General features: G+C 40.4%; 1 protein-coding gene and 1 long non-coding RNA gene across 30 annotated transcripts in view; both read left to right on the top strand.

Moving 5' to 3' along the window:
* The window catches only part of MEF2C (myocyte enhancer factor 2C), a 176,163-nt gene that overhangs the window by 114,654 nt on the left and 45,185 nt on the right, over positions 1–16,324 (top strand). For 12 of the 29 annotated variants that reach the window (XM_081504919.1, XM_081504927.1, XM_081504921.1 and 9 more), the window contains one exon: positions 14,619–14,756. The exons of 3 other annotated variants lie outside the window; for them this stretch is intronic. In XM_081504919.1, the coding sequence (XP_081361045.1) occupies positions 14,619–14,756 (138 nt within the window). Of the gene's footprint in view, positions 1–14,415; positions 14,560–14,618; positions 14,781–16,324 lie in introns of all 29 variants that reach the window. 14 more of the 29 variants (XM_081504930.1, XM_081504926.1, XM_081504911.1 and 11 more) reach the window with 4 other exon arrangements.
* On the top strand, positions 60–3,848 carry LOC145511506 (uncharacterized). The gene is made up of 2 exons (XR_014057905.1): positions 60–1,399; positions 2,703–3,848. It is a non-coding gene; the product is annotated as an uncharacterized LOC145511506 (long non-coding RNA).

Here is a 16,324-nt window from a genome sequence, read left to right as displayed (position 1 = left end):
ACGGGGCCATGGAGCCCAAGGCCACACAGACTGGCCAGAGAAGGCCGTCTGGGGCCAGAGGATGGAGCCGTCTGCGGGGCTGGCAGCTGCCAGTTGGCTTCTCCAAATAGGACGACAGGTGCTGAGCCGCTGCCAGGGTTGGGTATCAGGATGAGTCAAAGTGCTGCTGGCCCATGATCGAGCTTTATGTTAGATCACGAAGTGCTGAGCCCACACGCCTGGAGAAGCCAGCTTACATACCAAGGGATCACTTGATGTGCTCACTTGATTATTTTTTCCCTCTCTCTTTCACAACACCTTCAGCTTGTGTCTTTCGCTTATTTTCATGCCCTTCCCTCCCTCTTCTCCCAGTATGTATCAATATTTTCTGTCACCTATTCAACTCTGCTCATTCTTGTCATTACTTCCATTAAATACTTAACTCTCCGTGCCTTTCTGTTTTTCATTTCTCGATACTCTCTCTCCAGCTTTTGTAGCTTCGTGTGAAATCCACGGTCACTGAATACAAAACCTAAGAATGTTACTTATCTGTGTCATATATGACACCATGGGAAATGGTGTTTGTCCAGGTTTGTCCAAGGTTATGGGGCCACAGGTTCATATATAGGTAATATTCATAGCATAAGAAAAGTGAATTGAAATGAGTTTGATTTTCATTAATTTGGTCACATAAATTTACAACAGTTTTAATTTGCACATAAAATAATAAGGTGGCATCCTATGTAGGCTTTTATCAGCTCTTGATAATACTACCAGACTTTCTAAAACATTTCTCATGAAGTATATTTTATTTGTAAATGTTCAATCCAGAAGGAAAGATCCCAGTTTGCCACAATGGAATGTGTTTTAGGTATTTTCAGAATCCATTTGTAGATGCCCTGTGGCCTATTTATTTCTAATCGTTCATAATAGTCTACACTAATGAGAAGGACCCTTCATGTCAAAACTGTTGAATAGCAGGAACTACAGTGTGAGGCCAAGAGATAGCAAACCCCAGTAACAAATGAGCCAGGAAACTAGAGGGCACGTCCCTGCGGAAAGTTGAACAAAGGGTCCAAACTCTGAAATGCTACTGGCATTTTTGATGTCTGTCCTATAGATATTCTGATTATTTTGCTGGCACCACCTGGAAATAATTATATTGTTAGGAAAGCAAATAGAGACCCTTTGATTAATGAATGTAAAATTCATATTAATTTATAATTTCTAGGTACCAGGTATTCTGCTTGGTCCTAGGGATTCCCAGAAAACAGGCACAGTCCTGCCCTCCAGGAATCCAGTCTTATGTGGACGCTGAGGTGGGCTTGCAGTGGCCTGGCAGGCGGAACCACGATGGGGCTGCAGGGTGGGCAAGTTAAAGCAACTAGAATGGTGTCGGGGGTTCGCCAGCGGCTCAGAGGTAAAGAATCTGCCTGCAGCGTAGGAGACACAGGAGACATGAGTTCGATCCCTGGATCCAAAAGATCCCCTGGAGGAGGGGATGGCAACCCACTCAAGTATTCTTGCCTGGAGAACTCCATGGACAGAGGAGCCTGGTGGGCTGCGGTCCAGAGGGTCGCAAAGAGTCAGACTGAGCACACCGAATTTTATCAGTGGATTTGATAAATCCAGCAAAAGCCTTGAAAGGGCTGGGACGGAGCAACTGCCTGAGGGTTTTGAAGTGCTTTTATTTTTAAGCACCTTTTATTTACCTGAAGCTCCTTAATTACCGAGAAGAACAGTTTTACCAAACTTTTTCCATCGGACACCTACCCAAGGTAATTGAACGTAAAATCCACCACTTATTACCGATCCGCATGTTTGGTTTGTGGTAATGACATAACAGCTGTAGAAGATGAATAGATTAGACTCTTCCCTTGCCCACAAGTACTTTTTAATGTGGTGAGAGAGATAGGAGGTATAAACCAAAATAAACTCATGTGCAGAAAAGAAAGGAAGGGGCATCGAAAGTGTGCGGTGGGAGGCTTGGTCTGTGGGACTTGCTTCATGCCTGCAGTGAGCGCGGATAGAGATTTGTTCCCTGACCATTTGACAGCATCCTGTAAGCCTAACATTCAGTGAAACCAAGTCTGCTTCCAGGACGACCCTTGGAAACCTGTAAGGAGCCTTTAAGTTCGCTGTGTCTGTCTTCCAGCCACCAGTGCTGGCCGTTCACTTGGGAATACACCCTGCTTTCCCGGTCACACACCGGGACCAGCAAGTCCCGTGGCGTCCTCCCACCATTGGTTTAAGCAGCCCAGTCCCAGGCCAGTGACCATCACATCCATTATATTTTGGGCCCTCTCTTGTCAAGCCGAAAGTATATCAACCCAATAACAGGAAAAGATTAATACTGCATTAACCAAGATCCGGAGGATTCTACATTGAAAGGGGCAAGTTGTAAGAATAAGGCTAGAGACCAAGGTTGCTAGCCTTGGACAGAACTCACACCCATTACTATTGTTGAAAGGAGAGAGAGAAGGGTCAGTGTTAAAGGAAATGGAAGTGGAAAACTTGGGTCCTCACTAGCTTTTGCTTAATCTTTCTGAAAGTGAAAGTGTTAGTCACTCAGTCGTGTCCAACTCTTTGCGACCCGATAGACTGTAGCCTGGCAGACTCCTCTGTCCATGGGATTCTCCAGGCAAGAATACTGGAGTGAGTAGCCGTTCCCTTCTCTAGAATGAGACCCAGGGATTGAACCAGGTCTCCTGCATTGCAGGCAGATTCTTTACCACCTGAGCCACCAGGGAAGCCCAGTCTTTCTGAACCTTCTTATTGTAAGTGACCAGACTCTCCTTAGAGGTATTCTCATATATGACCCCCATCCAGAAGAGCTAATGAATTTCTTGAAACTTTGTGCTATCTACCACACGAGTTGTTCAGTAGAGAAGAAAAGCTCTCAAGAGACACTTCCCGTCTGCAAGGATCTTACAGTCTAGAAAATAAAATCAAAGAAAAATTCAGAGAAGAACATTATAAAATAAATATTAGTTACAGAGTTCTGAGGAAGCATAAAAGAGAGATGTATTAATTCCATTAACCCTGTAGTTCACGATTCTTTCCTTTTATAATTTAAATTCATGTGTGGAGTTACAGAGAGTGGTCGGTAGGGATGAAAACAGCCCACGCCCTGAACACAGACCTCGCAGCTGCTGCTCATGTGTTTTCAGATCCCTTTGTGATTCCATCTTAAATAAGAACCTCTGGCGCTGCAGCCTTGGATTCTGTTATTCTTTTAACGACAATATTTACTGGGTGTTATCCATGTGCTGGGCACATTCAAGTTGCTGTGGATACAGAGGTAAAAAAAAAAAAAAAGTTTCTGCTCTCATGGAGGTTTGCTCTAACACATTGAGACTCTCCCCTCGCCTGGCCGTCAGGGTTGCTGTGCCTCGCATCTTATTCTCACACAGTCCCTGTGATGCTCTGCTTCATTTTGTCAAGTCAGACCAGTACGTGTCTTGAGCCGCGTGTGCTAACACAGTGATTAATACTAGTCTCTCAGATGGCATACCACCAATCCAGGCAAAACCCTCAGAATTAGTACTTAGGCTCTTCTTCCCAGGGTGTGCTAACTGCGAAAGTGGAGTGTAAGAGGCCCTTTCCTAGCATGGCTGTCCAAACTCTATAGAATAACCAAAATCAAAACTTTTCAATTGAGAGGTTTCAGTAGAGAGTGGCTTATTGTCACTCATTGGAGATATTGGGAAGAGAGAGAAATTAATTAGGAAAGTAAGTTTTAATGTCAGGTATCATAGGAAGAAGGTAAGGATACCATCAATAAATAAAATCTATATTTACAATCCAGAATTGGTCCTTGAAAATCTCTCTCCCCACAATTTAATAAATTGAAGAATAGAAAAAAAAAACTTAGAATTTTCAGTGATATCCCAGACTGGCAAGTCTGTTATTGGTGGCTGTTGGGCCAGCCTGTGACCGAAGACATGGCAACTGTTAATACAACAGTGAAAATGAGTGGCAAAGACAGTGTTTCCCTATCTGGCCAAGGGTCAGCCCAAGAGAGAGTGGGGCAGGGCCATGCCCACTAGAGCACTTTCCTCTCTGCAGCCTGGCAGAGGCTCAGGGTGCGAGGGTGATGTGAGGAAAAGAAGCAACGTTACCCTTCATGTGGGAGTGCCTGACTGTCTCAAAAGTGAGGTTGGGCTGTCTCAGGTACCATTCTCAGGTGTGATCAAAATCATCAGAACTTGAGTCGATCAGATGTCAACCTCAAGTCGCTTTATCTTGTGTTATTTTGTGTTGCCTTTTATGTGTTCCAGAACATTCTGCTTTTCTGATAAGCTAGTACGAAACTGTTGATCCCAACTGCCAAAGATTCTTCAGCTTACTTCCAATGCAATGCCTTGTTTCTGAGGGGAAGCAGAGACGGGAGTGCGCAAAAGCACCTCTTGCAGTATTTCTGGACCTCAATGTATTTATGTCCCATTGGTGGTAACTGAAAGCACCAATAGCCAGAAGATGCAAGAGCCCATGATGCTTAGGACTCAGCAGTTCTAACCACAAAGGAGCGTAAGCCCTTTAGGTCCCGTTTACAATATTGTATGTTACTTCCACTGCTCTCTCTGCTTCCCACGGGATGTGCTGTGCTACAGTCGTGAAGTAATTACACAGATTGCTTTAACCGACCAGAACTCATGCTCGTTGAATTTTGACTTACTGATCTTATTAAAACAAATAAATAACACCATCACCTCAGGAGACCACCCAACTCATTTCAATTACTCTGTCACTGTGAGAAAAGATGATCGTCAAGTTTGTTTGCTTATTCATTCATACGATGAACAGTTGCTGAGAACATTTATTGACCCCACATGTATTAATCAGACCCTCTGTCAGGAGTCAGAAATACTCAGCCCGAATAGACTCACTATCAAGTAGTGAAGCCGACGTGGCAAAAGATAGATAACAATCTGAAACACCACATATTATAAGAAAATGAAAAAATTAAGGGTCCTAGGGGCTTTGTTGTCATTTAGTCGCTCAGTGGTGTCTGACTCTTTGCGACCCCATGAATCGCAGCATGCCAGGCTTCCCTGTCCATCACCAACTCCTGGAGTTTACCCAAACCCACGTCTATTGAGTCGGTGATGCCATCCAACCATCTCATCCTCTGTCGTCCCCTTCTCCTCCTGCCCTCAGTCTTTCCCAGCATCAAGGTCTTTTCCAATGAGTGAGCTCTTCGCTTCAGGTGGCCAAAGTATTGGAGCTTCAGCATCAGTCCTTCCAATGAATATTCATGGTTGATTTCCTGTAGGATTGACCTGTTTGATCCCCTTGCTGCCCAAGGGACTAGAGATGGGAATCTCTAAGTGCCCAGGCGAGTTAGGAAGAAGCCTCACAGAGCGTGGGATGCCTTAGGCAGTAGATGTCCTGAGATGACTGTGGTTTGTGTAGCAGAGGGAAGGAGTAAACAAGGCTATTCCAGAAAAGAATGAATGACGCATATCGAAACAGTATTATTAAGAGGCCTACCCAGCTTGGGAAATGGTGAGAAGTTCCCCCTTGGAAAAACCCGGAGTGCTGGGGGAGAGGAGAGGAAATAGTGCCGGAGAGGCAGGCGGAGGACTTGCAGTGAAAACTCATAGGTCAGGCTGGTGGGAACTGCCATGGTTTATGAGAACAGGTAGACTTGCCCTGTAATAAGACCTTGCCAAAAGAAGGAAAAATGATTGACCAGAAAGTAAGTCAGGCAATAAACAGACTCAGGACAGGAGACCAAGTAGAAAAAAAAAAACCAACGATAGTTGAGTCAAGAGATGGTGGAATCTAGGGTGATTTCTGGGTCTCCAGCTTGAACATTGTAGGAGCTGGCATGGTTTATAAGAACAGGTAGACTTGCCTTGTAATCAGACCTTGCCAAAAGAAGGAAGAATGATTGACCAGAAAGTGGGTCAGGGAACAAACAGACTCAGGACGGGAGACCAAATAGAAAAACACAACGATAGCTGAAGCAAGAGATAGTGGAATCTAGGGTGATTTCTGGGTCTCCAGCTTTAACAACTAACTGTGATGTTTGCTAGAAAAGGAAAGTTGGGAGGGGAATGGATGAAAGGAGATGTTGGAAGCAAAAATGTAAGTGGAAAAATAAATGATGTAGCAGAGAGCATGGGAACTCTACAGAAATGAAGAAGTATGATGACTAAGTACAATCCTGAGCTGACTGATAAATAAGGCAGTGAAGACTACTCCCATTTCAAATGACTAATCACGCCTTGGCCCAACTTGAATAAAAAGGCATTTACTAGATAAGAGCCTACAGAGAAACAAAAATAATGATTTGACCTTACTGTCATTACTCAAGATAATATATACATCTTCTTTTGTTAAAATAAGTCATTAATGGTTTATAAATGATGCTTCAACATGTTATTTTTAAAAAATCAATGACCCCAGTATCTGCTTTTATGCCCCTGTAACCTATTTGCAAGTAAAATGCCATAGTCCAAAAAGGTTAGTAGATGAGTTGCATTCATATTTCATACTTTCGAAAATCCTGCTTCCTGATCTTTGTTCCTGTGCTCCTCTCCGCTCTTTCTCAACCTTCATTTAATTTATAATGCTGCCTTATCTTTTCCTTCCTTATTTAAGAAATCACTAGCATCCTCCATTTTTCAAACTCACCTACAATTTGATCCTTGTATTTCAGCTTTTTTATTTTGTATTCCAGCCTATATTTTCTAAACTTGCTTTATAAGAGATTATTAGGATTAACTACACATTTTAGCATGCATTTTAATCACTATATATTAAAATGCTCCCGGTTCCATATTTCACTTCAGATGGCTCCTGGATTCAGATGTCAGGAGACATTTCCTGCCAAACTTCCCCATCTCCATCGTGTTCTAGGCCAGCCTCCTGATCTCTGCCTAGCCAGGTTCCAAACAAGGTGTGGTGGAAGAAACCTTCATCAGAAACTTGAAACCATTGACTGATCCTGAGGAAGCCTGAATCATTTGGCCCTAGAATCACCCTGATTTTCCATGAATCCTCCAGGCTAAGATTGGCGCAGAATAAGACCAATGTCAAAGCCAGGGAGAACATGAAGCAGCATCCAAGAATGGGGAAAAAGATGAACTTTGCCCAGGAATTTTGAAACATGCTCACTTCAAATTTATAGTATCTGACTCACATTCCCAGAAGTTCCCCTGTGTTCTTTGAGCTTTCTGCTTTTCCTTTTCTAACCTTACACACGCTGCCTAAAATACTACTCCTTTGTTTCTTCTTTGGTGCTGAATTCTGTGCCCCTTTTTTCCCCTCCTATTCATTTCATCACTGAGATTACATACTTACAGCTTTCTCCCTTTAATGATTTCACAAATGCTTCATTTTTCTGACATTCCATATGTAGACCAATACACCATACTTGAAGTGTTTAATGATACAAATCTCCTCATGACTTATAACCAGTTTCATTCCTAGTACAAATTATGCCTGTACTGCATTACTTTCTAAGTTAAAAGCAGAACATTTCAGAAAATAGACACTTCATAACAGTTACTTGAAAATACTAAAATAATAACTGAGTTTTAACAGTGTGAAATAATAATATAAAACGCGAAGAAAGAAATTGCGGCTGCAAAAATCTTACACTGAGCATGTGAGCATTTTCTCCTGTTCTGTCCATCCATCCATCCAGTCTGTCATTAATGCTGCAAACATTTATTAAGCTTCTACACAACAGACCCCGTGCTAAGTCCTGGTGTTATAAGATGACTAGTAAATGATCCCTGACCTCCAGGACTTCACTCTTAGGAAGAAAAACATGTAAACAAAACATATAAACAGATTGTCCTAATCATATATTCAGAAAAAGCATCCATGCATCCAGAGGACCACAGGCAGCATGTGACATAGTGGCACTTAGTAATATATGTCAGGAGGTCTAGATCCCCCTACCGCCTCTACCTTCAGCCAACACAATAGCCTCTGTCCAGCCATGAAACCTCTGCACATGTTAACAATGAAGTGGAAATATGTGTTCTGTTCATTCTGTGAGCATTTATTGAGCACCTACAGTGTATCAGACTCTGCTCTATATTGCAACTTCCAAAGTAAATAAAGAAAGGTGCTGTAATGACCGAGCAATTTAGCGATGGAGACAAACACATAAATAATAACTTGTGATATAAGCACATAGGAAAAAAATGTATACAATAAATGAGTGCATGAATTAGGGAGAAATTAATTCAGCCCCAGTGATCAGAGAAGTCTACAGAAAGGAAAAGATTGTGTTAGCTCTGCCTTGGAGGAGGACTGTCTGCATCCAGGAAGCAAATACTCCCTGGCGGGGTCATTCCAGTAGGTGAGCCCAGCTGAGCAAAGACAAGAAATGTGAAAGGCCAGTGCTTGTACAGCATTATCCTCCCTTCTAGAAGGCGTGAGAAAGGGCCAGGTAGTCCTTGGTAGTCTCAGTCAGTATTAGAGTATCAGTAATAGGAGCTATCACCCTCGAAATATTTATATGAAATCATTTGTGGCCATTAGGAGAAGTGGATGGATATTTCTTTATGTTCTGTACATTAAAAATCTTCATATCTTCAATCAGTCTTTTACTTCCACTATTTAAAGATGGAAAAGTATTCAGTGAAAAAAATTTCCAGTCCAGTGTTAAGATTATCTTTTGAGGGAAGGAATAAAAGCAAAAACAATGAAATGCCTGTCTCTCCCCAGCCTTTCCCCAGTAGACGTTAATATCTGGTTAGAATCAGCATTAATAACCTAGAGAAACGTACTGTTATTAAGGTTTATATTTTTGATTTTTCATGAAAATTTTTACCACAAATGGATAATTTGGGGTAAAATTTAATTTTTTCATACTCTATACTAGCTATGATTTGCTTGTCTAATTAAAGTCTACCTACTGATTGTACTGAATTCACAGTATTTTAATGTGCCTTTTCATTTCTATATTAAGAACAAAGAAGAACTATGGAACAAGGAGCGAGAGTAGAGACAATGCTTACAGTTTTGATTATTAAAACCTGTGGAGGAATTTCTTGGCACTTGATCTTCCCCCAGCCTAAGTGATTTGTGCTAGAAATTACCAAAAAACAAAGAATATTATAGGTTGAGTCAGAGCTTTTCGGTTTGAATGTGTATTGCATTTTCTCTAAAAAAAAAAAAGTGCACAAAACAGTGTCTGGCATATGGAAGGTTCTCTGGAATTATTCACTGAATGTTTTTTAAATGAAGTGAGTCACAGAGCACAGTCCTTAGGGCAGCATCCACTCCACAGATACTGAAGGGCCTGGAAGTAGCAGGGTCATAAGCATCAGCACCAGGGTGGAAGGGTTGTTCGTGAACCACACTCAGAAACGTCACTGGTGGGCAGTCTCCATTTCAACTACACCTCCTGTGCCTGTGTGGACTCACTGCTTTCTAAAGTTTTTTCAGCTTGTGAAGAGCAGACGCTTGTCTTCATAAAACTGACAGACAAGCACAAAAATGATTTACTATCAGAGAAAAGGAAGCTATTTTTCTGAAGTTGATGTTTTTTTTTTCCCTTGACTATTGTGTGAACAGGACATTCACTGAACTAACAGTAACAGTTCCAGCACGTGTTCTTGACACATCAACCCTTTGAAAGGTAATGTTAGCTGCACAAGCAAGGATGATTATTTGAATTTTAGCAAAAATTAATAATTTGGAAGGTTTGGGGTTTTTAACAAGGAGATGTGAAATTTCTGCTCCAAAATGGGGAGGAACAGAAAAAGAAAGATGATGGAAATACGCATTCTTGAGGACTAAGACTGAAGACATGGAAAGAAATTGAATGATTGGAAGCTTTGAATCTGTGATAGTCTCTGACAGAAGCTGAATTTTACTTAAATAACATCAACATAAAATACACTGTTTGCATATAATCGAAAAAGGCCAATAATTTAGTTATTTCTTTTCTACTAACAAGAAATAAGTATGAAAGGGGAGCCGATTTTAACCATTGTATACAAAGGAATGTTTCTAGCTGATAACATAATACCTAAGACAAGAAATGAGAGCTCCATGTGGCATTCTTTTTCATTTATATTCCTTTCAGTAATGAAAGGGAATCTGTTCCCTACATCTCTTTCATTAGAATTGTTGAAGCACCTGTCACCTAGCACCATCAGTTTTATGTATTTCAAGTTTTCCCAGCGAACAAATGTAAGAATGCAGGGTCCATATGTCCACCTATCTGGGAGGGGAGAGTCCACGTGGTTTTGGATTACCTGCCTGCACTCCTTTTTCCGTTTATTGTTTGGAGTGTGTCACCTTCTGTCAATCTGATTACTTCTCTGAGAAAAGGCTTTTCTCATCTCACTGCATGACAATCGCTGCCGTGTGAAAACATCCCAGAAGCCTCTGCAGTCGCTTGATCTGCCCCGCAAGTGTCACTCTCACGTGGAAGACTGACTCCAGATTTACAGAGTTCTCTGAGGGAAGTTTCTTCAGATGCGTAGCAAGAGATGCTGGTGGTTTCAGTAGATATCTTGCCTTATCTTGACATACGGAATACATCTTTTCAAAACATAGTCAGCCAAGAGACACTTACAGTATATACTAATACATACGGGACTTCTAGCCCCTGTGAAAGAATAATGATATAAGTGCCTGCCTTACCTGACCAGTCACATTTATAAAGAGATCAGAGACGCTTTCAAAGGCCAGCGACAGAAATTTTGATCTTACTAGAAAAAGGCCGTAAGGAATAATGCTCCTTTATCCATTTAGTAATCCCTTTAGTTAATAGCAACTCTTTATTACTGTGATAAAAACAAATTTGGCTGAATCTAATAGCAATTCTTTTGTCATCATTAAGCAGCTGTAGATTTTTTATATAAGGATGAGACTACTCTTAAGGTTTCACATTCAAACTATGGTAAAGCTTGTGCCATTTCTTCCATTTTCAGAGCTTTATAATTCCACTGTAATCATTTGTTCTTGGCAGAAATGTGTTTTACAAGCTCTCAGCCGAGAATAATATTTTTGAACAATTTTTTCAATGTTCTGGTTATGTGGTTATGGGAATTTGGAACTCAATATTAATATGCTCTTGGGTTTTGTGTTTGTATATCTCAAAATGCACCTTTTTTTAAATAACACAATTTAACTTGAAATAAGACTGTAAGCGCTTTTAAATGATAGAGACAAACCTGAAAATGAATAGATATTTGTATAACTAAATCACTTTGTACACTTGAAACTAACATACCATTATAAATAAAATACAAAATTTTAAAAATAAAAAGTAAACGGTAGAGATATTTTGTTACTTTAATAGTGGTGATATTCACTGTAGGACGAGATAGATACAAGAAGAATTTACTGGGAAAAAAGGAGCCGCTGTTTCTGTCTTACTCCCATCACTTCCATTTCCTACGTGACTTCATGCCACCTGTTTTGTTAATTCTTCAGGTACAAAGGAGCTATTGATCTAATTCATTTTTTAATCTATAAACTGAGAAGTGTTTTGTTGAACAACAAGCATTCCCACTTGGTCTAAAATTTGACATCTAAGAAGTATCAATATTTTAGCCATATTTTTACACTTTAGTATTGCCCACGGCCTAATTTTTTAAAAATTCTACCTCGTTTTTTCAGTGTCCAGTCCACTGCTGCAGTTCTGTGTGAGTGGGAGAGGTCTGTTCCACATCTCTCACTTTACACTTCACAAGTGTGGGAAAGCCTCGACAAGGCATGGTGACCCCATGGTGCCCTGGCAGGAGGCGTTGGGGGGTCGTCATGCTGGGCTCTGCTGGCCTGAGACCTGGCATAAGGTTTCCCTAAAACCTTCATGGAAGATTTGTGAGAGATAATGAGTTAATATTTGTGGAGATCTTTCAATAAAGTGTAATTGATGTTTGAATTTTCATAAACCAAACACAATATCTACCCCTGAAAGCTTTGTACGAATATTTAGCACACATGTACGTACCAGATGGATTGTAATGACAGTTGATAGGCCTCTCCTAACCCTTGCGTTCTGTTGTCAAAAATCTGCACATCAAAACAACTATAGTTTTCACAAGAAGATTTGTTGGGTAAAAGATTCGGGTGCACATTGAAAATTCTTCCATCTAGATAAGACTGCAAATTAATGTTATAAAAGATAAGACTTTGAATTAGGGGTTTATATAAGAATATTCTTAACATGCCTTAGAGAAATATCAGTAGATAAATTTTTTCAAAAATCAGATGATATTTACTTGATCTTACATATCTTTCCTGCATAAGAGAATTTGTATGAAAAATCCATGGAATATGATGCAAGACACTCAGAAATTATTCTTAAAAGCTCAGGGACATGAAGAGATCAAAGTGGAACCACATCATAATACAAATAGTCATCACCGGGAAGAATGTTTTTGCAATTGAGATAATGCCAATGAAAGAGTTTAAAATATAGGAAGTTAAGTTGGCAAATGAAGTTATTATTCTAATATATTGTGACATCCTCAATAGTATTATTGTAGGAAACCTCTGGAAGTACTTATTCTGGGTGAAAAATGATAGCTGTAGATCCATGATAGGGGGACAGGTGGCCCCACCAATTATAAATTCCCCAAGATTGTAAATGTACATTTTATCATCGTGTGTCAAAATATTCATTTTAATATTCAAACATTTTACCACATAATAAGCTGTAACCATATGTTTATTTATTATATTATATCACTATAACATTAATAAATATTTACAGAGCCACAGTGTATCATAGATGTATTCAAAATGGTAGCTTTCAGTTTGATTTTAAGTGAATATCTTTAGTGCCTCAAACTAATTTTTAAAGCGTTCTATTTGATTATACATCAGTAAGAGCCAAGGAGTTTAAATTTTTAAGACTGACACCCCCTTTTTAACTCATGTTGTTTTACTTATTTTCCCCAATTGCATGAATTAAAAATGGAATGTTATCTCAGTTTTGAATTCCTTAGCTTGATGTCGCAGCTCTTGCTTTATTTGTATGTGAATTTGATCTTTAATAAAGATGAGCTCTGCTGAACTTCCCATTAATGAGAGACACTTAGGTACACAGCTCTTTAGAAACGATTTGGTAGTACTGGGAAAATTCAGAAAAGTTGCTAGTCTATTAATAGTTTACATGGCAAGCTGTGTGATTGATTAATCAGAAGTTTTATAATCTCTAAAAACGTAACTCTCACTGTAAATTCGGATTGTGTCCAATTAAGTTGACAACCATCAATTTTTAGAAAAGAAAAAAAAAGTAAAAACTCAGGACTCCTGACTCATACTTTTCCTGTTACGGTGTTACATGAGTATTTATCCTTCTGTGACAGCTGAAACTAGACCAGACGTAGTTCAGGAGACAGGAGGTTGGAGATAAGACACTGAGTTTTCACTTTCGTGTGTCAGGAGGCAGTCGCAGGGTGATCCTCCTGAGCTGCAGCCAGGAGGAACTTGTGCTAGTTTGGTAGTTATTGACTTGGTTACCTCTCTGCAGTGTTCTTTGACTTCCTTACTTAGCTCATGATAATGAAACCCTAGGGCTTCCCTGGTGGCTCAGACGGTAAAGAATCTGCCTGCAATGCAGGAGACCTGAGTTTGATCCCTGGGTCAGGAAGATCCTCTGGAGAAGGAGATGGCAACCCACTCCAGTATTCTTGCCTGGAGAATCCCATGGATGGAGAAGCCTGGCAGGCTACGGTCCACGTGGTTGCAAAGAGTTGGACACGACTGAGCGACAAACACAGACTTCTTCCTTCCTAATGAAGCTCTCCACTCAGCTGTGTTGACTTTTCTTTCAGCCTCTGTTCAGGCAGACAACTTCTCGGTATTATCAATTTTAGTACAAATTTTCGCACACAGAACTCTAACCAGAGTAAATGAAGGTGATTCTCCTTTTGATTACAGTGTCTAAACATTCTTAACGGGTGCTTGGGGAGAATGTTAGCTGGATTCTCTTACCGCCTTTTACTGTCAAGCGCATATCCAAAGGTGGGGTGCAGGACGCTTTTAGTGCCAGTCGTTATGTTCAACTCCAACTGGGGATCTCTTTCCACCATTTCTGCTTTTGTCATGATCACATTTTCAGAAACCATTGTGTAACGCCGTAACTTCTAATTTTTCTGTGGGAAAATAGTGTTGCAATTTTCCCCCTTGTGTTCTTCTGTGATTGTCTCTCACTAGATATTGGCAGCACGTATGCATTCCAGATCATGGAACTTCGACCCTCATCCCATCTTTTGTTCGTTGAATGTGGTTTCAGAAGGAATATTCCCCTTTTACTATTTTTCTTGAGTAGTAATGAGTGCACTGTTGAAATGACTCACTGTTTCTCTCTACAGTCGCTTTACCCTCATGTAATATAGCCCATGTAATAACCTAAAATACTGGCAAACTTGAACGTCTATGACACCCCTGAATGTCTTTTACAGCCTTTGTCTAGGTTTGAACTTTCCAAATTATGTATTTCAGACGTTGAGAAAGAAGGGCCTTAATGGCTGTGACAGCCCAGATCCTGATGCAGACGATTCAGTAGGTCACAGCCCTGAGTCTGAGGACAAGTACAGGAAAATTAACGAAGATATTGATCTAATGATCAGCAGGCAAAGATTGTGTGTAAGTACTCAAAACACCCTTCATTTTTTTTACTCTTGATATTTCTCTGAACCTGGCAGGCCTTGAACAAGAAAGAGAACAAAGGCTGTGAAAGCCCCGACCCCGACTCCTCTTATGCACTCACCCCACGCACTGAAGAAAAATACAAAAAAATTAATGAAGAATTTGATAATATGATCAAGAGCCATAAAATTCCTGTAAGTACCAAAGGTAGATGGCTGGTCTGCTGATAACTGCTGCAGTAACATCCCTTAACCCTTTCAGTGAGGGCTTTCTCTCAGCAACACTGCAAAGGCAAACCCAGAAAATAGCCCTCTCATTCCGAGAGCCGTTCGCTTGGAAAGCAAACCCTCAGGGTTGCTGGAGTTACGTCATCGAAACGATGTGCCATCCAAAAGTTCATTCGGAGGTAGCAAGTTCACAGAAGGAAGAGAAAGATCTCCGTGACACACCCAGAATTTACACAATCTCTTAAACACACAGTCCACACAAATCACCAGGCACTCGCGAATACGAGTCTCCTACTGAATGAGGATTGACTATAAAATAGATATATTTGAACTGAGATCAGATACACGGGTGAGACGGCCATTCTCTCGTGTAAACTGCCGCTCATCAGCTCATCACCCAAGTAAAAGCTTGTTCCTGAGTGAAGCTTCCACCCTCTCCCTAAACATGAAACTCAGCAGCAGCACTGAAGGGTTAAAGCTAATGCTCGCTGCAGGGAAGCAGAGTGCATGACAACCTAACGGTAAGATTTCACATGTTTGTGTGCCGGGGTGATGTTACAGCTTTATCAGAATATTCGCTTTGCCTACATCAACATTTTCCATGCTTTAACATTTGGCTAAATTTTGTCTTAACCAAGTCAAAAAGTTCCTAACAATCAATCATATGCCTTGCCAGATATTTAAGAGAAATAACTCTGCATGTATTATTTTGTTTGCCCACATATTATAGAGGGGGAAAGTACATACCTTTTATTCTGTCATCAATCAAGTGATGTTCATTTTGTGACATAAAGTGTTACAACTTGAGGTTCACGTACTTTCTGAATAATGAATGTTCGTGTCTGAACCTTCACTGTGTATAAGCTGCTCAGTAGGTAATTAATTCCTTTCTCAAAAAAGTACACTTTCTATAAGTTAGGGAAACATCTGAAACCTGAGGATTGAGAGAGACTGTAGTGAAAACAGGCCTCAGCAATTACAAGTGCAGATATCTGAGGACAAAAGTTCCAGGCCAAACCCACAATGACGTTCACAAGATAAATTAACGCTTTACACATAGTAGGTGCACGATCAGCCTGTGTTGGATTAAACTGAACACTTAAAGCTTATTTATAAAATGCATGCATGTTAAACTTCATGTCCTCATAAGTATAGGTCTGCTGCTTTTGTTAAATGAAATAATGTCCACAGGAAATCTTTTGTCGAATCAGAATTATTAATACTCTCTATCATGAAGGAAAGCTAACTGCTGTAAACTCTGGAAGGTTTCACAAGACCGAGTACCACATACAGCATTTCCACAGTGGGCGCTTGGTCAAATGAAACATTTCCTATCAGAGGCAGCAGTGCCTACTTGCTACAGCCAGAATTCTTAAATGAAATCTCCTGGGATTTTATTGCCCAGCAGAAGGAAAGAAGGAGCTCCTTTGGGCCAAGTTTTAGTTCCTATGGCCGGAGTTTCTCTCACTATATAATACACTAGTTGAGAGCTGCTGGGCGCATTTGTCAATGTTAAGATTTTAAGGTGAAGCACG

Source organism: Giraffa tippelskirchi, chromosome 6, assembly GCF_054371585.1.
Source record: "Giraffa tippelskirchi isolate mGirTip1 chromosome 6, T2T-mGirTip1v1.2.pri, whole genome shotgun sequence".
Taxonomy (NCBI): Eukaryota; Metazoa; Chordata; class Mammalia; order Artiodactyla; family Giraffidae; genus Giraffa; species Giraffa tippelskirchi.
The sequence above is the reverse complement of the archived record's forward strand: the minus strand, read 5'-3'. Positions and strand labels throughout refer to the sequence as shown.